The 22,508-nt window shown below is 41.1% G+C and overlaps 1 protein-coding gene across 1 annotated transcript in view; it reads left to right on the top strand.

Moving 5' to 3' along the window:
* The first annotated feature begins 7,055 nt into the window (after positions 1-7,055).
* TNS2 (tensin 2) overlaps positions 7,056-22,508 on the top strand; it is a 52,276-nt gene continuing 36,823 nt past the window's right edge. Inside the window, exon 1 of the mRNA XM_053456050.1 lies at positions 7,056-7,221. Within this exon, the coding sequence (XP_053312025.1) occupies positions 7,147-7,221 (75 nt within the window). The 5' untranslated portion in view covers positions 7,056-7,146. The remainder of the gene's footprint in view (positions 7,222-22,508) is intronic.

Raw genomic sequence — 22,508 nt, 5'->3', positions numbered from 1 at the left:
TGTGTCCTATAAGGAGCAGCAGGGCGCTGGGGACGTAGCCCTGGGATGTTTCCACGTACGTTAACAACTATAATAAGTGCCTGAAAAAATACAAAACAGCAAATCTGGTTAATAAGCGTTGGCCATGCCCTAGAATCAGGATTTCACGCAATCCATTATAATATACAGATAAAGGAAGCAGCAAAATCAACAAAACATTTCCTAAACCATTTGTCTCTTTGTCATATGTCTGGCTTTAGTTTACCTTCCAGATATTTATCTTGTACGTCAAGAGGCACTGCTTTTTGGCGTCATATCTTATTAATGTTGTGAAGACATTCATCGTCAAGAGGTTACAAACCCGCATAAACTAGATCTTAAAAACTAAAATCTGGGCATCTAGTCCAACAATAAAACTAACACATTAACAAAACACTTAAAACTCCTTGTCAGCAAAAACTAACCTTTCTTTTTAAATGTAGCGTTTCCCTCTGCTAAGAGATATAAATCCTTCTGATATGAATTACGCAGGCACTCTCGTGCCTATGAAGGTATTCAAAAATCTCCTTCATTTTAACAACTTCAAGCAGGATCACTCTGCTCTCCCGTAAACATTTACCCATTAAAGGAATATTTAAGTGACCTGCAGTGTTTAAGGTCTGCCAGCTGCTGCCTGGGAACCAGGAGCCAGAAAATAATTGAGTGTTTTTATTCTAAGAAACCAAATAATTATTTTGGCCAAAATCCAACATGCAAAAAAAAAAAAAAAAAATGTTGATTAGAATAAAGTACTGAGCTTGAAGGGAAGCATGGAAAAGAAGCTAAATTATGGGAGTATGGGCAGACATACAGTATGTATTTATATCATATATACAAAGGAAATCCCTTTTCTTTTACTAAAATTGGAAGGGTTACTGCACGTCACCAATGGTAGTAATATGAAGAACAGAAGTATCTCTTCCTTATTCGTATGTTTATGAATGTGCGTATCCTAAAATGTATATAGAAGCATTCTAAATCTACAAAATATTTACAGGAACGTTTTTGCTCCCTGTCGGGAAAATCTTCTATTCACTCTGTTTCTCAATTTCTAATAACGGAACAAAGTTCTCAGGAAGTGAGCAATGCAAGCAAAACTTGTTCATTCACTCACTTTAAGAAGAACAGTTACGTATAAAAAACATACATAACTGAAATATATATAAATATATATACAGTGTATATATATATATATATATATATATATATATATATATATATATATATGTATATCACGCATGTATATTTGGGGGGGGGGGTTCTAGCTTTTGTTTTTACTGGCTAAAAGTATACATAAAATTGTTAATCCCCTTAAATTAAAAAGTCTGAAAAAGTCTGAAGAAAAGGCAAGTATGCACTCCAATCACATCTTTCAAATCCATTGTGGTGGCCTACAGAGCCAAAATAAAGTAAATTGTGTCACTGTCAGTCAGGTCCATAAATACTTGGGCAGTGACACAATTTACACAACTTTGTAGTTTGGCGCCGTTCACATTAATGGTGACACCCAAAAATGTGACATTTTCCTTACTTCAGGAAAAACAGATGAACTAGATGGTTTAAATTGTCCTTATCTGCCGTCAGATTCCATGACACGTGCTGCTGACCATCTCTCTGAACCAGCTTTAGACTCTGTGGACTCTGGAAGCTGGGTAATGTATACCAAGCAAGGACAAAATGTAAAAATATTTTGCTGTAATAATCCTATTTCACACTATTTATTAATGCCCCTTGCCACTTACAGGATGATGAAGGATTTTTTCGGGTACAGGGAATGTGTGCTTGCGTGGTATAGGCATAAGGTTATCCTAACATAAGCCAAGGACCATGCAAGGTGAGAGGGTCTTAAAGTAGGTAGGACTAGATGGCCCAAGTGGATCTCATCAGCAATCATTCTATGTTTGTAAAATAAATAAAGTGTGATGGAAATAAGGAATTAGGAGGATTTGTCAAAGTCAAAGAAATTAACATATTTCCAAAAATATATTTAAGTGTCTAACCATTTAGGGGTATTGACGTCACATAGGAATAGTATTTTTGGTAACTGGTAATTCTGTCAAAATTGATTTTACAAACTAAGCCCTTACATAAAACACCTAAAAACAAAATAGCAAGGTTTCAGAATATTCTCCCCCCCCCCCTTGGTGCTGGGTAGATCTTCCCAAAATAAGAACATAATGCCTTGTATTGTGGAGTATCTGACCACATTCTGTAAATGCTCAGTATATGCAAGACAAGTCATGCAGCCAGACCCTGCAAAATTAAAGAACGAACTGTCAATAAGTGTCTCATCTGTTCCATCGACAAAAATACCAGCGTCACATTCTGATTTTGTATTGTGGATCACATAGAACAAAGGCCTTCAGTGATGTGGGAGCAGCAGGGAATTTTACAGACGCCCATTTCACACATACCATTGGTTTTCTACTAATTAAAAAAGGACTGTATGTGTCATTGATGTCCAACCACTGGTATCAGTGACCAATGACCTCTTCTTGACTTGTCACAGTAGGTATCCTTCTTGAAGAGAAACTGTCTTTCATCCATGAACCCACCTATCAAACTCTATATTTTACACATAACATTGAGTTTTCCAGATGGTCACCAAATCTATGTGAGGTTCTCATGTATAATTGTCTTTCATCCACATCATACAAACACTATACAGAAATATATGGAAGAATGAATGAAAGAATATTTTTTATTGAAATATTTAGGTATATTTATAGTTTTCAGAGCTCCTTCTCCTTCCCCTTCCATCTTTGGGTACTTGCGTCTGTGTTGGGAAGCACACAGAAGGATCTGCGTTTAGATGTGGGTCACCTAGGTGGCTGGGTCAACATCAGACTCTGCCCCAGCTTAGCAAGTTAAGTTTGTCCCTCTATCTCTAGTATATTTGTTAGAGTGAAATTGCACAAGTTCTGTGGTCAGAAGACCTTCTCTCGCAGGACTTTCCTTCGTCATCTCAGACATTTTATTTATAGAAACACAAAAACGCTTTTTCAAAGCAATGTGTGCTGGTTAACTCACCTACATCAACTACAGCAACATCTACTAAGAAAATGTCAACACATAGTGGAAGGTTCTTTGGATGAAAGTGCGTTTCATAAATTTGACTGAAAAAAACATCACCGCAGAACGACAAATTCCATTCCATGTATGCATTAAAAATAAAGAAATGTTCCTTACTGATATATTCTTGCTATGAAAGTACGTGCTGGCACAATGGGAGTCATAGTCGCAGCAGCCGGATTGCTAAGTATTATCTAATCCTGGTATGACTATGTAGAAATGTTTCCTAACTTTCCCCATCGTTTAAAATGTAGGATTCATTGCAAAATGATTGAGTTGTTAGAGTGGATCAGTGAATGAAGGTTATGTAATCAATGTAAAGGCACTGACAAGCTGGAAAAGTCTCTGAAAATAGACCATTAAGGTTTATTTACTTAGAATGTTAAAGAAATGAAATATCTTAAATCCTAAACTGTTTTTTAGGACTGATAAGAAAGCTTAAAAGTTGGAGCAACCTATCCAAAGGGAGATTAGAGGAAACAGGGCCTGGGCCTCCATGCTCCCATCAGCCTGCCCCACGCTCCCTCCACTTGCTTCACCCATCACGCCTCCTTACGATCGTCCCATAAGCACAGCTTATAAGAGCGGCCGCCTATAGCTAACACACTACACCATACACCAATACATAACACCCTAACACAACTTAATGATATACACACTCACATATCTATCTATCTATCTATCTATCTATCTATCTATCTATCTATCTATCTATCTATCTATCTATCTATCTATCTATCTATCTATCCATATACACATTGATCAGCAATAATCTTGTTATCAAGGCACCTGTAAGTGGATGGAATATATTAGGCAGCAAGTGAACATTTCATACTCAAAGTTAATGTGTTAGAAATGGGCAACAGTAAGGATCTGAGCGACCAAAGGGCCTAATTGTGATGGCTAGATGACTCCGTCAGAGCATCTCCAAAACTGCAGCTCTTGTGGGGTGTTCCTGGTCTGCAGTGGTCAGTACCTGTAAAAAGTGGTCCAAGGAAGGAAAAGCGTGTGAACCGGCGACAGAGTCATGGGCTGTCCAGACTCAAATCCAACAGACGAGCTACTGTAGCTGAAATTGCTGGTTCTGAAAGGTGTTGCAGTTTGTCGCATATGGAGCTGAGTAGCCGCAGACCAGTCAGGGTGCCCATGCTGACCTCTGTCCATTGCCGAAAGAGCCTTCAATGGGAACGTGAGCATAAGAACTGGACCACGGAGAAATAGAAGAAGGTGGCCTGGTCTGATGAATAGACTGGCCTACCAGGATACCAGGAGATTTCCCAGCAGGCCGCATTCTCTGGTGCCAGAACCTGACATGTGCAGTGTGCCCATAATGAAATATGGGGCTGGTATTTAATTATTTCTAGGGCTGGTTTTAATCCCCAGTCTGGCCCTGCTCCCCTTGCTTTAGCCACCATACCTGAAAGAGATGATATGATTAATGATATAAATCATTCACAACCATGGATACTTCAAAAAGCTTAAACAAATGGTGTCAATTTCTAGTCCTAGAAGAATGGTGCCAGAGTAGCCAAATCAGTACCGAGTACTGAATCTTGAGTGAAGATCACAATCACCGTATATGCAAGGTCTGAAATTCCCCAGGCACTGCTGAGGCCACCAGAATGATTTATGGCATAGGTGCGGAATAACTGGCAGATCCGAAGGCAAAGGCCAACAGAAGGGCTCATAATCCTATGTCGAGAATTTCCTGAGCGACAGAAGATCCGAATACAGAGAGTGCAAAAGGGATGTCATGTAGAACTGTGGAAATACAAAAATATACTATTTATTTCTTCTGAATTATGGTATTTAACCCCTTCTTGTATATCGCTACCTTGTGTTATATAGGATCTACTGAACTACATGGGCTGTGTGTGTAATCTAGTTATAAGCTATCCTTCCTATAGCAAACCTATGAAATTTGGCCAACCTCCATGGGGAAAAATGTTAAACACGAAGGATTTGGAAATACTTGCAGGCAATAGACTTGGCAACAGAGTGCAATGTCAGTCAGCTCCTGCAAGGCCAGCAGATTATCATCATGTATAGAAGGGGTATTGGCACATGGGAGGAAAATATACTTTACATGGTTAGCCCCGACCTTGAAGATACGTTGCTGTTAATGGAACATTCTCCAAATTGGCAAAAAAATGTCCTCTTCTGGACAGGAATTCATTTTTGTCCGGCATGGACATATTCTTCACGGGGCAGAGTTCAGACTAAAGTAGCTCCATGCCCAGAAGACTGCAAAGGAGATGCCTGTAAAGATTTACGCTGCAAAAGGGCAGGGGTGACAAAGTTGGGTGGAAAGTCATGGTGACTGGGGGTAGGAAAAGGAAAGAGGAGACGGCTGAGAGGGGAAAGCAGGTTTAAGGTGAAACAGGAAAAGGATTTGTAGAGAGGAGTAAAAAATAGAAATGTGCTACAGAATCTGATAGTGCTATATAAAACAAATAATAATAATAATAATAATAATAATAATAATGATAAATGAACTTTTGGATAATGTGAGAAAGAGAAAATAATACCAGAGTGGAACAAGGGTAAGTGATTTCTGGGTGATAACAAGAAAAGGTCAGGAAAAATAAAGAATACAGAGAAGGATGGAGAGTGATAAAGGGTCATTAATATGGAGGATATGGAAGAAAGAGGGCAAAGAGTCTAGGAGGTTAGAGACAGGTGTGAAGGCTGGGTACCATGGTGAAGGGTTGGTTATAGACCCCCCTTAAGATGTCATTATGAGTTACCCAATAATTGTGTTTCTGCTTTGCCTTGTTGTTTTATGTTTAGGGATGTATCACATTGGATAGAAGGCACTCACACCCAACGCACATGTTGAGCTCAAATGTTTGTAACGGTTCTGTTTGTACACACGTAACAGTATATCTATTTTACCATGCAAGTAAATATGTGCCTGTATCAGTGTATCATTGTACGGGAGTTGTATGTTCCTGTATCCATGTGTATCATTGTACGGGAGTTGTATGTTCCTGTATCCATGTATCACTATGTGTGAGATTTGTATGTATCTGTATCCATGTATCGGTTATGCATGTGAGTTGTATCTTGAGTTATGTGTGTGAATTGTTTGTTGAGTTATGTGTGTAAGTTGTATGTTGAGTTGTGTGTGTAAGTTGATTTGTGTGTTTGAGTTGTATGTTGAGTTATGTGTGAGTTGTATGTTGAGTTATGTGTGTAAGTTGTTTGTTGAGTTATGTGTGTAAGTTGTTTGTTGAGTTATGTGTGTAAGTTGTATGTTGAGTTATGTGTGAGTTGTATGTTGAGTTATGTGTGTAAGTTGTATGTTGAGTTGTGTGTGTAAGTTGAGTTGTGTGTTTGAGTTGTATGTTGAGTTATGTATGTAACTTGTATGTGTGTAAGTTGTATGTTGAGTTATGTGTGTGAGTTGTATGTTGAGTTGTGTGTGTAAGTTGTATGTTGAGTTGTGTGTGTGAGTTGTATGTTGAGTTATGTGTGTAAGTTGTATGTTGAGTTGTGTGTGTAAGTTGTATGTTGAGTTATGTGTGTGAGTTGTATGTTGAGTTTTGTGTGTGAGTTGTATGTTGAGTTATGTGTGTGAGTTGTATGTTGAGTTGTGTGTGTGAGTTGTATGTTGAGTTATGTGTGTAAGTTGTATGTTGAGTTGTGTGTGTAAGTTGTATGTTGAGTTATGTGTGTGAGTTGTATGTTGAGTTTTGTGTGTGAGTTGTATGTTGAGTTATGTGTGTGAGTTGTATGTTGAGTTATGTGTGTAAGTTGTATGTTGAGTTATGTGTGTGAGTTGTATGTTGAGTTATGTGTGTAAGTTGTATGTTGAGTTATGTGTGTGAGTTGTATGTTGAGTTTTGTGTGTGAGTTGTATGTTGAGTTATGTGTGTAAGTTGTATGTTGAGTTATGTGTGTAAGTTGTATGCTCTTGTGTCCGTGTTTCAGCGTGTGCCCGTGGCTCCGCCCCGTGGGCGGGGTTTGCTGTGGCTGCCGCACAGTTGCACACAGTGGTGCGGTGTTGCTGCGTGGTGCGGTGTTGTGCTGTGCGTGTCATGATATTTGTCCTGTATGGGCTGTGCAGGGAGTTGTGCGGTGGGAGGACAGACAGCCGGACACAGCAAGAGGACAATGCATCTGACCGAGGTACCGGCTGCGGCTCGCGTTTACTATTCTTACAGCCAGAGGCACTCGGTTCCCCCAGTACCGAGCTGGCGTGAATGTAGCGGTTATTTGGTGTTACGGGCATTCCTGAGGTTCTGTGTGTTTCTGCCTTATTGTAGGGTTCCCGTTACGTGTGATCTGTCATAGAGGCATCTAGAAACTTTCTAGAGAAACTTCTGTGCTGAACAATCGCTCCTGGCTGCTGACGGGATGGGGGCGGAAATCCCCCTAAACACTCAGTGGATCCCCAGAGTTTCCTGCAGATCATCTCTTAAATCTCAGTGGGTCCCCAGTATTTCCTGCAGATCATCTCTTAAGTCTCAGTGGGTCCCCAGTATTTCCTGCAGATCATCTCTTAAGTCTCAGTGGGTCCCCAGTGTTTCCTGCAGATGATCCCTTCTCAGATCTGCTTTGTGTACCCCTGTTAGTCGCAGTTAATTAGGGCAGCTTTGGTATTGCTGGCATTCTTACTATAGATGTAGATTTTCGTGACACAGTTACCGGAGCCAGCGCTGCGCTTCCTAAGGAAAAATCATTATTAGACCATTAGCCGGGGTGCAGCATGTTGGAGTCTCTGTGCCGTTGGTTCTATGATCCCTGGCTTTGCGGTATTCCAATTATATGAAATGAGCCCAGAAGATTCCGCTATTACAATAGAGAGCGTGAATTAACTGTAACATTAGAATTGTTAATATATAATGCGCTTTATTAACGTTACTGGATATATATGCAGTTGTTTTTTTGCAAGCAATGGGCTGAATGGAGCCGGGAGGGTGCAGATGAGTGTTAACACCTTCAGTGACAGAGAGGTGTACAATGATTTGTGTAAAAGTACAGTACTGAGTACATCCCGTGCATGTAAAAGGGTCGGTGCATATTCACTGGACCAGAAAGTTAGTGTCTGGAGAAAGTCAGGAACATATAGGATGCATGCGTAGGATTGAGTTGTAAAGTGGAGCTGTAAAGAACACTGTATTGATTCATCACTTGGAGTGAGGTGTTCAAATTGCCCGTCTGAATCCCGGAGGATCCGCAGGAGGCAGATCTCTCCCTCAATGCCTCCAAGCTTCAATCCTTGTTTAGACCCAGTGATCAAAGCCTCGATGAATGGGCCTCCAGGGGCACTTTTGAATTACAAAAAAATCTACCCCCAACCTTCTTATAGTGCACTTATGTTGTTCCTGTGTTAAACAATCCAGCCACGCTGTGCAGAGCAACTCCTATGATGTTTAGCCAGCCCTGGGCTCTGTGATCGGATTTGGATCGGTGGCGGAGGTTGGTTGTCCCTTCCCCTCCGTTGTGTATTTTCTTGTGTCTGGGAAATCTGCAACCCCTGTGGCATCCAGAGGAGGATTAAACTTAAAAAAAAAAAGAACTAAAAGTTAAGGAAAGAGGCGATCGTTGTGTTAAAGAAGTGCGAAAAAGTCCATAACGATTTATGGGAGGCTGTTCAGTAGACGCCGAGTTATTGGTAAAATGAAGAATTTCTTTTCCGCATTATCTATGCATCGTACAGGGCTACCTGGGCTCTTCACGTAGGAGAAACTTGCTGGCTTGTCATAATATGCGGTTAATGCAGAGATAAGGAATTCTTCATCTTATTGCGGTTTACTGTTTAGTGAGTAATTGCTCCATCCGAGTTTTTTAATGCATTTTATCATGCTACTGTTACGCAATAGATCTGCTACTTTAACACAAACTTTTCAACAGTTGCAGATTCAATGTTGTCATTCAGGCTCACAAATAACTAATGTTGATTAGTAAAGAAAATATTTGGTAGCCGCGGTTTTGTGGAATGAATGTTCCCAGTCGTTGGGGTTAGTGACGTGATGTAATAGGGCAGCGGGACCGATGTGTATACAAGGTCTCCTATCAGCCTACATAAAACATACCGCTATGTAAGCTTCCCGTCTCCTTTCTGTAAACATTCACATGGGAAGGGTCTGGGGGATGTAGGGTGACTAAGAGGAGACAGGAGGAAAATACTTCTGAGTGAGCAAAGGGTGCAATGGAGGTCCCAACCATGTATGGACTTTGGAGGAAAGGTTGGGTGTTCGTCTATGAACTATGAACAGTTACCATAGAGTAGGACAGCATTTACTCCAACGCACTGCAGACTCCCAGCCATTGTTGGGGTATGGCTGAGATCATCTTCAGGAATCTGTTGGCTGGGGTGATAGGTGTTAGCGCTTCTAGCAATAGCCATGGGACTGAATGATGCCCAACCCTTGCACACACCGTTTAGCAGTAAGCCGCTTAGAAAATAACATAATCTATTGATCTGTGTGTTATCAAGAAAAGTTACACAATCAGTTATCAGCAGCCCCGTTTAGATGTGCTGATTTTATCAGCTCTGTCCATACGTGACATTTTAGAGATAAATGTGCATTTCTGGCCATTGGACAGAAAAATACAACTTCCTGCCTTTCTAATGAAGTAAACAGAGTGACGTAAAATGGTAAACTTAAGACAATGCAGCTTTTGGATTACTGGAACACTTCCCCTTGGGTCCGCGTTACATTTATTTATATGGCACCCGCAGATTCCGTAGTGTAAAGTCAATTTGAAAGTGTCTACAACATTAACATTCATTTTAAGACATACCGGTACAGAAGGAGAAGAGAGCCCTCCTCTTGTGAGTTTACAATCTATTTGGTGATTGAGGACGAAGGAGACAGTAACAGAAGAGAATGGGTGAGGTCGAGTTGATTGAAACGAGGGCAATGTGGAGAACTCTATGTCTATCTTGCAGGTGGCCATCGCTGGTGGCTTCTTTAGGAATTGGACAGTGTGATTGGATATGATGGATGAACGAGAGATCAGAGTAGAGAGTGACATAGAGGCAGCAAACTGTTGGCTGGATTGTGCCCAATTAAATATAATCTACGTTGGCTTTCAAGAGTAGACTACTTTGGTCTCCTCTTCAGGCATATTATAAAAAGCATGGAGCAGAATTGCAGTAGTGTTTGTACCCAAATACCATCAGAATATTATTTCAAAAAATAATTCCTGTTAATTAAATAAAAATAAATTCTGCACAAGGAACCTTGAAGGGCACAGGCAGTGTGTGTGTGGCATTTAAAATACATTATACAAATCATACAAGGAATGTATTGAAGGTAAACTTGTCTTCAGATCTCCGTAAATTGAGTTATAATAGTGAGAGTAACCAGAGGGGGTAAACAACAGCTGTAGATCATCCATCCAGCACTAGAAGGGTTAAGAAAGTCTATAATCAAAAAGGATACATCTTCCATTCATTAGGATGAGGAGGGTACGCTATCATTTGTTTATAGCACCCTTAAATAGGGATTAAAGAGCAGCGTGTGAAATACCATGCAGCTTTTTAATTCTAACAAAAGGGAGGACGTAAAGTATCCTATGTCCCATAAAAGTCAGGGAGTCTTGTATGAGAAATGCTAGACATCTCAGACCCTTTATGTCTGGAGAGCTGCTAGCTGGGTGCTCTCATACAAGCAACGTACATTGCCTAGGTCCGGGGTGGGCACCAACATTACTCCTGCAGAGCTATATGATGTGATTCTTTGCTATCACTTATTCCACTTTGGACTGCAGTCATTTTTGAGGCATGAACCTCGCTAAACGCATCACTATTCTTATCCCCACAACTAAAACCCAAAACAGACAGAAAAGGTCACAGCTTTAAAAACACAGATGAGGTTTGAGTAGATTGTGGGGAAATAGTCTTGTGTTTCTTTCCATAATAATGGTCAAAACTTTGCCCCTAGATGGGCCAGAATGTTCCCGTTTCCAACTGGGAGAAAAAACATCCTTTAAAAAAAAGTGTTGTTTTTGTTGCCGTAATGGTAAAAATAAAAGAAATAGGCAGTCATTAGGTTCTTGTGCTTTTATAGCTGATGGTAATGGTTGAATGTGACAGTTCAGCTCCCCAAGCCTCAAAAATAGATGTCGTTTATAAAACACAATGCAAAAGTACGCATGCCAAGCAGGGATGCGCCAAGGAGCACCACCGCGACTCTACCTTCTGACATCGGAGCTTGTGGTTATGGTTTAAAAATGCCGTGTCAGATGAGGAAACCCAAGTTGTAATGTTTAGCTATGCGTTGGATTCTGGTGATCTGCGCACGTTCTCCCTGGGTCTGTGGATTGTTATACACTGCATCCTGTGACTGCTTATTCCATTACTCTATGGCCTGTCACAAAACCTTCTCCGTCGCTGCTCTGTATTAACTCAAAACATGGGCAGTGTGCTGCGTACTGTCACAAACCCAACATCTCCAAAACTTCTGCATGCTATCAGTGGCTTTACACGGACAGCGGTATTCAGGACCGATATCCTGTGATCCTGATTTCATTCTGAGATGTCTTACAACGGAGAATGCACACGGCACATGCGCAGAATTGTGCGCATGCACAGTAGTTGAGTCAGTTGAGTGGCACTCTACCTCCTAAGCTCTGCCCTCCAGTGTCTCGATTTGCTAGGGTAGAATTTGGGAGGTATGTAATAACCATGTCCTGTGTACATTCTTACTCCTATATATTACCACCACTGCCTATCTTTGGATGTTAATCTTAACCTGTGGCTCTTTACTACTCTGCCATTGCCCATCTTCCATTCAAAAGGTGCGTTTACTTTCTCTTCAGGTGCTCCCCTTGTGATCATTAAGCATTTGTAGTATGTAGGAACTGTGGATACTATGTAGTATGTCCATACTAAACGAACCATTGCCCCAATAGACTGAGCTACCTGGGACAGCGGCAGAGCACAGATCATTATGTATCTTCTCCTTCCTAGAGCCGTCTTCTTATCCAGATAGCAAACGTTGCCGTGTATTGTTCTAAATTCCACTCAAGTTGCTCCCCACCTGTCTTTTAAACCTTCCAAACACCCTGATGCTTCAAATAAGTACAGAGGGACACTTGCTTTAGTGAGGGACACGTTTGCTTTAGGGAGTAGATGCGAGTCATGGTTGGGAAGGCGTTTCTGAGACCTTTTATGTGGATTTGTGATCCATTGACAGCCGTGTATGTAACTAAGCTTTGGATTTGGAGAAAGAAGACATGGATATTAGGAGAGGGACTGTGCCACCTGAAAAGGGTCACTTAGAAGGTATGCAGAGCTACTTGCATATAGCTCACAGGGGAAATCAGGACTTCTTACAAATATTTCTTAAATGCAACAACCTGCTTATTCAGTCTCATGTTCCAGCTTTGGCGTTTGCCAATCTTGGTGTGCCGGGATCACTCCCTTAATAATGAGATGGATGAATTGTTTGAAAGCTGTGTTATCGTCTTCCTCAGCTGTGTTCATACAACACCATCTGTAAAAGCTCCTGTAGTTTGGATATTACAATACCGCATTTCACAGCTGCGCTGTCAACTTAATATCCCACAGCAGAAAAAAAAAATACCTAGCACATTAATGTCCTATTTACAAGTCCTCCTAGAAATCCAAGTTTTACATTTTTGATAAATTTCAAAAATCCTCATCTGATCGCATTGCCTAATGTTTCATTTAGAGTAACACACGCAGTGTGTATACTTTAATTACAAACTTCTTCTCACATCCTACACCTAATTTCCTCCTTCCGTTTCTTTTTTTTATTATATTTATATTTTACTCCCATTGTATCTCATTTGCTTATACATAACTCATTTTAGTTATTAATACATATAAAACTCTCCCTGCCCTTTTCACCATCACACATGGTTTTTCTCAATCATCTGCATCAAATTTCATGGTGATTGGGGGTATCATCTAAAATCTCTGCTCTGTATGTTTTCTGCTTTTTTATCATTTGTTTAATATTTTACTCTTATAGAAACATACAATTTGACGGCAGATAAGAACCAATCTGCCCATCTAATCTCTCTGTAATCTCCATTCCGCTTTCAAAAAACTCTCTCTCTATATACACTGCTTTCCTTTTTTTATTGTACCCTCTGTCTTCATCTTTCTCCCGTTCCTGCTCTCCTTAACCCAATTATCCCCTTTTTATCAGTATCTTATCTGACTTTCTCCTTAGTATGTCTCTTACCTTAGCTTCCTGTTACCCTAAAATTTGTTATCAGTTTCCTTTTTCCTCTCTCCTATTCTTTCCTCTTCTACCACTATATCCTTTTCTTTATCTCCCGGCACTTTTAGTCACAGCAGCTGTGGCGTGATGGGGTATCCAGCATGTGACTCCTGGAAAAGAACCGTTCTTAGCAGGGGAGTGTTTTCACTGTGTGAAAGGTTAATATGAAAACGCATAGTGGGAGCTGTAGAACGTCAGGGCAATGACCTTCTCCAAAACCTTTCATTTAGTCCTCTACTGTGATCCAGGCGTGGGGACACAGCACAGAAACTCTATTATCTAATGTTCATATAGAAGAATTACATCAGAGATGTGGGAAGGAAAATGCCAGGAACCCAAGTAGAGAGAAGTGGGGTGAAATAATTGGTAATAATTTAAATAATTGCTATATCATCACAAATATGTGTTGTGGGGTTCCTTGGTTTAATCATAATGTGAAATCCATACTCCTGTTGATAAGGATAACGGTGATAACACTGACCGGATTCTTGGGGGAGATTTGCTATTGTGGGAAGTAGGCGAGTTCTCTATCTTTTTATCACATACTACCTGTAATCGAGCTAGGAAATGATGCAACAAAACAACAACAAGGGAAATCTCTACACTCATCTGCTTAATACAGACTGTCTGAAATTCATTCATGAGCATTCTTACCTGACCTGGTTTCTTGCCTCTGCCGTATATTTTCCCTACATCAGGTATAAAATTTAAGATGAATTAAAACATTGACCTGACTTCATGCATTAGGCCATGGTAACCTGGAAGCTTCTATGGGGACCTCAACTGGGACCTCCATGTCTCTAGGATGAGAAGCTGGAGGTCTCTGTGCAGCACAGGGGTCTCCAACCACCAGCCTGGTACTGTGGATGGCCACGGCCACCAGCATGGTATTGAGAACAGCCCTACTTCCCCTTCTAACTCCAATACGCGCTAAAAAATCCAAGGGCTGAGGAAAACCATTTATAGCGTTGTGTCATCACAATTTACCCCACTGTTTTCATTACAAAATATTGTACCACGTTTTCTCATTCCAGAAACAGAATGGGTGAAAATATGAGATTCACCTTATCACTATGTGTATGTCTTTAAATTGTTCTCTTCATTCCTGCACGTTCGGTCCTAGCTTCAGCATCATATCCTCCTGGATCCGTGCCAGATAACAGATGTCGTACTTGTGAGCCGTTTCGCTTAAATGCTTATGGTCTAATGGAAGGACAGGCATGCCACTCTAAACCACCAGCAGATGACTACCATAATATAGAGTCACGCCTAAATTCCAATAATTAGACTGTATGAAGGATGCCAGCGTTGCAATATATTCCATCACTTAAAGCTAGATTTGTTTTGCATGACCTCTATTTCTTTATCCCCCTTGCTTGCATTCCTTCTGCGCTCCCTTTCTGTATGTCCCACTTTCCCCCCCTCCGTCTGTCCAGCTGCTGGGATCTCGTAGCACATTCTTATAATATCAGGGGAAAAGTCTTTCTCTGCTCCTCTTATCACAAGAGGGACATCCGGGGAAAAGGGAGGAGATGTTTCTGTCCTGGATCGATGGGACAGTCCTCAATCCCTCTTCAACTTGGACTTCTCGTCATTCCAACCCTCACAGGGTGACTTTCAGGAAGAGAAATCTTGTATTCAAAGTAAAGCGGAAAATCCCTTTCTCGTTTGGTCAGTCAGCTGCCATAAATATCTTCTAGTTAATCAACAGTACAGCTAGATATTTTGGGAGTCAAAAACAAGCACGTGAATATATTTAGTGATTAACAGCGTTGGCTTGTTTATAACAGAACATTTTAACAAAACAGTTCACTCTACGAACATTCACCAACTTTCTTATTGCAAAACTCACTAATCAGTATCAAACAGATTAACTGGCTCAGAGACTTTGTTTTTTGTTATTTTTATGTTGTTTTGATTTTCAGACGGGGGAGGTTTGATAAGTTTTCTCCAAAGCCATTTGTTCTTCTTGTATCCTAATTTTAAATAACTTTTTTTAGAATGTCTGCAGTATCCCCTAGCATCTGTACAATGAAAGCCAATATTGGGTAACTGCGGAGTGAGTAACGGGAACATTCTCTCGATTTTCATGGTTATTGCTCCACATCTAGAGCAGGGTTAAGTAGGATGCCACAGATAGCAGTTTACTTGAATTCCCAGTCTAGTCTCTACTGCCATGATGCTTTCCCTGCATCCACCACTGTCATTGTAGAGCAATATATGGTGTCACCACCGCACCCCTTAACTCCGATTCTACCTTCAGTTGTTTTTTTTTAGAGCCCCTTTTCTTTGGCACTTACTTTCATTGCAAATCCTTATATTACTAAGACCACTCATGCCATCCCTAAACTTTTTAAATCTTCTCCCTTTTACCTATTTTTTAAACCATACTAAGGTGCTCCTAAGAGGTGCTTTCCTGCCATGATCTTCCCGCTGCTTGCATGAAGAACAGTCATCACCCACCTTAAATGTTAACCTGTTTGTTTTTTTTGTTTGGAGCCCAGCCTGTACTTTTGTCTATAAGCCACTGTGATCGAACCGTGAAATTCGAAAATCAAATCTCCTACTACCCTTAGAATGTAAGGCGTTTGTCACTGGGACCTCCTGCCTAGTTCAGATTTAGGATTGAAGTGTAATTCTGAATGTATTGCTCCTTTGTAAAGAATACAGGCAGATAAGAACCATTGGCCCATCTAGGCTGCCCATTTTTCCTGCTGTAAAGAATTATCAAGGGATCCATGTAAAGTGGATATAGAGGCAAAAGGTTATTATTGTTGACCTTATTTGCATGTGCCTACCCAGAATCCCTTGTGGTTGTGGCAGCACCATGAGATTTCTGAGGGAAAAACAAGCCTTCTGGCTTGTCTGGTGTCTGTAGATGAGTGTTTAATAATACTTCTACTATCCCCTTAATTTTAAGTGGAAGAGTTTTCCCATCACCTTTACCCACCATAACTTATATAATGGTAAAGAATTATGTCAGTGTCAGCTCTAGCCGAATACCTGCCCCACTTTCTGGATAATCTTCTAGTTATGTTGCTACATGTTATATGCAGGGCTATAATATGCTGATGGTCGTGTATATGCCTAACGACATATATTAACATGAAATTTGATGGCTGATAATGTGTACCATCTACTATTTTTCTTCGGTTTATTAACAAGGACAATTTGTAATTGAGAGAGCGGTGTACAGCTGGATGCGTATGGAGATTGCGCACGCGCAGTAGAGTGCTTGCATCTGCATCGGTCCTACCTGACAAACTTCAATATACACCCCCTGGGGAATAAAACGCCGGTCATTTTAATAAAACCTTTGCTTCACTTACTCCTGCCCCTCAACCGCCACCATGTGACCCACTCTTACTTAACTCCTTCCTGCTGTAGGCCATTAACAACTTCCTATCAGAAGCTGATGCTGTGTCAATGAATAACTTCCTGTTTGGGATACTGCAGAGTATCACTCCATTTATCTCTTCCTGCTAGAATCCTGCTGAGCATCTCTCTGTCGTTACCGCTGCATTGAACTCTCAGTCACCGCATGTATGTTCTGGACGAGCTGGATGGACGTTCTGGATATTTTCTTCTAGCTGTCATGATTCCTACAGAAATAAACATGCATGGGCTTTGGTTTTGTTCACACTTAGCAAGACTGACCTTGGAAGCTTAAAGCCTTACATACTCTGGGTTCTTTGCATATCTGGAAATGTAGTTATATCTTCCATAAACGTATTGCTGGGGTGAGAAATATCCTACCTGGTATGCAGACAAGAAGACATTCAAAAACGTTTATAGACTTAAAACACGTTAATGCAGGGTGAGCTCATCCCGGCTTTAGTGGAAATCCTGAAACAAAGTAGGCAAGTGTAACCAGTCATGTTAGCTTCGGTTATTGTAGCCCACTCGGGAGAATCAATGGCCGCTTGGAATTAATGGACTCTGTGAAAGTCAGGGTATAAAGAAGCAAAGGGCTAGGAACTCTTGTGAATTGGGCAATATGTAATGTCAGATATTGTCATGTTTGTTCACTTCTTGCAGTTAATGGGCCACGCCATTTAAAGTTTGCCCCTAAAAAGTAGGGCGCATGTCCCCTTGGACTGCTCTTCCATATGTAGCCACCGGGTTGACTATCAGATCAATGACTTCATGCAGTATTTATATCCTGATTTCAGGAACGGATTGGGGATGACAATCGCCCCTCTCACTTTAAGGCTAGCAGCTGATAAATGACATGCTTGCAGCTGTCTGCTGGCTACATGTGGCTGCACGCTACACCCTTACACCAGCCATCTAGACTCTCACAGCTTGGATCCATCGGAGAGCCACACACTCGGTGAGGGTGCAGGACACCAGGTAATTGCCTTCTGTCTGGGTCTACCTGACTCAATCCTTTACTTATGGGGTTCCTTTGCAGTCTGGATATTGCACAATAAGTGTGTTGTCTACACTTCCTTTATTAATGGGCTGCTTGGTTGGACTTGCCCAAGCGGCTGAATGTTGCAGACCTCCCCTAACTAGCCAGCACTGAAAAAATCGGTGGGAAAGTAGGCAGTGCTTGACCTGCCATTAAGTGCTTCCCATCTGTCTCCCTAGACCGCCCCAAAAGAATGGTCCCGATTGAAAAGGGACAGTTGTGATTTTTGGGCACACTCCCGCAGAACCACACACTGTCCCGTTTTTGTGGGCATTGGGGATTATGGGCTGTCCAGGAGATCAGAATATCTCCCCTGACCAGACGACATGCTGGGACATTGATTGAGATCACAGCTCCCACATGGCCCCCTCGTGACACACTGAAGCTTTGTTTACCAACATTCATTCTGCCTCTGACCCACGGCACATGATTAGTAGGAATATCAAGCCCTGTTTACAATTCTAATCGCTACGATAATTCTTTACTGTGCAAATCAGCCTGAGACTAGCTTGGCCTAAAACGGGCAGCCTGCATTAGCTTGCCTCGTAGGGCAGGTTATTACGCCAGTCTAGTCTAGACTTTAAGACAAAAGAAACAGTGTGATAAACGTGAACACATCGTGTGTTACAGAGTAATATATTCAAAATCTGGTAATATTAGAGTGGTGCAATTTCATTATATCTGTTTAACTTTGTATTTAATAAAGTAGATAAAATAATAATAAATAAATCTCTTAGAGGATTTGCTTTTTTGAAGGCGATAAGGGCAGATTTCTGCATCTGATATAATGTACAATGTTAATGTATATTGTGTTTTAGGATAAATACAGTCTTTCGGCACTTCTTCAATTCTGCGTAAATATAAAATTAGTAATATACCAGATCCTTGTTACTTGCGAGTAAAAGTAATCAAAGGATCATACTTTGTATGTTATTATTTCAATAGTATTTTCATAGTCTATTAAACAAACCTATATTACTACTTGAATCTGGCAGTGCTAAGGTTAAGCTCCATGCTTAACATTAGGTGGGGAGGAAATGTGAGCTTTGTCTTTCAGGAAAGGCTAGTTCCCCCCATGATGTCCTCCACCTCCCCCCCCAACATCCTCTGTCCGCCCTGAACAACCACCACTCCCTGCACACCCCCTACACTGACTACGCACAGCTCTCCTACTGAGTGCAGCCCGGGGAGCTGCCGGACAGGGCTGCCTCATATAAGACATGAAGCCCAGAAGGTCGTTACAGGATGTGTTGAGAGGACTTAGCAGGAGTTTCAACTGCGCCACGGTATGGCAAGGTGATACGACGAGTGTGTTTGCACCCGTGTACGTGCTAGTAGGTGATGCATCTGCGTAGCTGGAGGACAGCTCACATCTAGGGTAGGGTACTATGCCTCTAGCAGGGTCGTGGTGTGTATCGGCATTAGATAAGTGAGTGACTGGTTGTGCAAGTCAAGAGATGATGCCCTTTGGCCTGCATGCTAGTGATATACATGCTTATATATATGTGCCAATCAGTTTCTACGCATGTGTCGGAAGGGTACTGTGTGCATGCAATATGGAACATGTCACTATGGATATCAAAAGACCATCCAGAGTTTTGATGTTTACATCCTGTAAGCCATATAGGTGCCACAAAACCACTGCATTCATATATGTACGAATGAATCCCTGTGTATGTGCCAGGGTGGCACTGCATAGATATTGCCTAGGCAACATCTACGTCTCCTAGATTGTGAGCTCGTTTGACTAGGGCCCTCCTCGCTTCTTGTTTCTGTAAGTCCATATTGTGATGCACTGTTGGTCCTGTTCACCCTTTGTACAGATGTGTGGAATATGATGGCGCTATATAAATCACGACGTTGATGTTGGCTTTGAACACCAGACCATTTTGTGTGTTTGAAAACATTGTGTAACAGGAAAGTGATAGTACACCACGCTAGGGACATAGAATCGCTGTGAGTATGTTACAATCTACCATCCTTAGGGTTATAGTGTTTGACAGGTGGACGACTATTATTACTTTCGCAATTGGGTGTATGACTTGAAGTACTATCATTTTCTTTTATTATATAAATAACCATGCTATTTTATAAACATTTGGGTACATTTACCTTTTCTGTTAGTATTTGAATTTACTTACCAGATAAAATCTCTTCTAAGATGACTTTTTACATGGTGCTCCTCCATGTTATTTTCCAAATTAGCTCAGCTCACCAAGGACAGCTAGGTTCCAGTTTTCCAGACAGGACGTAGACGCACGGAAATAAGTTCTCTATAAGCTGACTTGAGAAGCATCTATGTGCCAGCTCACCAGTCTTATGGAAACTACGGTTTGTCAGGAATTCGGAACATATTCTGATTTTTCTAAAGGTTCTTTGATGGGAAGAATGAGCAGGACACAGAAGAGAGTGTTTAGAGCATCTCCTGAAAATGTGGGCTTCAGGCACATGTTCTGTGTTATGGAAAATCCAGATCTGCAAATATGAAAGAACCCGCTACAATTTGTGTGACACAAACTCATTGTTAATTATGAAAACTTGCCAAAAAGTAGCACTTGGATGTTCTTTTACTACTCTGTGTGCAAGTCCAGTTTAATGTCATACCCATCAAGAAATATAGTTTTGTATTAGTAATTGACTTGCTTACTAAGGATAGTTTTGTGTATTTGGGCCCATGAGTCAAAGACCATGCTTGATTGTATTATCCTGTGTGTGATTTTGATATGTTGTGATGTGCTTGGCTGTCACTAGCAGAGCTGGGTGGAAAGTGATAAATCCTTCCAGCACGATGCTATCCCGTTTCATGGGACCTCTCGCTGGAAAAAAGAACTAAGGACAACTCACATGCAATGTTTCCTAAAAAAAATTGCATGTACGTTTTGAAGACACGTACTCCTCACTACATATATGACACAAATAGCTGCAGAAATTCAGCCACATGATTATTCCACGGTTGTTTCCACTGGATGAAAAGTGCTAGTGTTCTTTGGGTACGGGCGAAAGTGTTCACGCTCGCTTTGATCACCAGTATGTTGTGAAGTAAGTATATCAAAACACATCCAGGGAATTCTGCCCCAAAGATCAACCTCTCCTAATCCTAGGTGGGGTGGCTTCATAGGTTATGGGTGGTGTTTAACACTACACCCCATTTAGAAAACAAACCCTAATATTTATCCATCAGATGGCTCTTGCTAGGTGAGTGTCACTTACCTTGGGTGCTCTTGCAGCATCCATTGAGCATTTGCAGGGACCAGTATCCCTAGTTTCATTCTTCCTGGTGAAATAAGGTCACACTCTGATACAACTACACATCAAGATACACACCGGATAAGCTTTTTTGCAGAGAGAGGAGATTGCAAAAATCTTCCAAGTATAAATCCTAACTTCTATTGTAGCGGTACTAAATAAAACGGCACCATGTAAAGGTTTGCAAGTCAGCTTACAACCTGATGCACTTTGTCCAAGAGAGGACTTTATAGTCACGCTTTGCTACAACCCTGTACTGCCGCTTGAAAGGGCTTTTACCGTTACATGTTTATGGAGAGGTACTTGTCCCAGCCTAAACTTTTTAGAGGCCTTTCAATTTCTTGTTGCGTCACTGCTGGAGATCTCGGAGTAGGTTAAGGTACTGTATGCTTAAGGGGTTTGTGGATTAACACAAACCTCCTCTGTATGAGCATGAACACTGCTGTTCTGTGTGAGTTTCATAAAGTACGCTGGATTTACAGTCTGTGTGGTTCTTTGCTGATTTAATACACATGGAAGGCAAGAATCAAAGAAATATCAAAGATGCGCTTGATTTAGAGCATGCAATAAAAAGTCTATTAGAGTTTGCTGGTTCCAGATATTGAAATGTCCAGCACTCGGTAGGAAACTGGGTTAGAGTAGGTTATAGACCACAGAAATATTAATTTAGATCCCTCTTCTTAGAATGTAAACTCTAGCCATCATTAGGACTAAATCAACAACTAATAGCAACTATACACTCTCTACCGTACCTTACAACCCTGAACCCGCCCATTACAGGAATATTGGGGTTTATTGGGAGCTCTTTGAAGCAGAAACATAGAATTTGACGGCAGATAAGAACTAGTCAGTCCATCTAGCCTGTCCGTTTCTCCTGATGTACTGACACGGACCTTAACCGGTCCTTGGTCTGGCCCATTTCTTGCTGTGTTAGCATCTACTGCTTCTGCTGGGAGGCCATTCCACTGGAAAGACAGTAAAGCACATTAGAAATGCGTGTAATTTTTTAACCCCTTAAGGACTATGGGTGGTCCCTAAACCCATTGAAAACAATGCATTTTGAGCCCGTGCATGTACAGGATTTGTCATTAAGGGGTTAACAAATAAGTGTTTGTGTTGATCTACTAATTTAAAGCACAGTATATGTATTTGCCATTAGTTCAATAAACTGTAAGTACCATACCCGGATACTCGTGTAAATCCAGTGGGTCACTGCAGAGTAGGTCCCAGCCATCCATCTACTATAGGAAAAGTTATTCTTTTTCATAGGAAAAGGAGTTAAAAATCAGTATTTTCTGTGGTTGGGGAGTTCTGTCCAAAAATAAAATATGCCTGGCAATTTTGTAGCTTTCCTGTGCCTGCGCTCCCCCACCCCAATTTTTATAAAGTATGTTCACAGGGTTTATTAGTAACCAGATCTTAAAAAGCAAAGAACTGGAAACATTTCATGTTTTCTTACACAGAAAAAAGGCGGTATTTAAAAAATGCTGCAAGCTCTGCTCGTGTAAAAGATTAGGATGAAAGACACTTTATACTGTAAATTTCCGCTA

This window comes from Spea bombifrons, chromosome 2 (genome assembly GCF_027358695.1).
Source record: "Spea bombifrons isolate aSpeBom1 chromosome 2, aSpeBom1.2.pri, whole genome shotgun sequence".
NCBI classification, from domain to species: domain Eukaryota; kingdom Metazoa; phylum Chordata; class Amphibia; order Anura; family Pelobatidae; genus Spea; species Spea bombifrons.
This window is presented reverse-complemented; position numbering and strand designations above follow the sequence as displayed.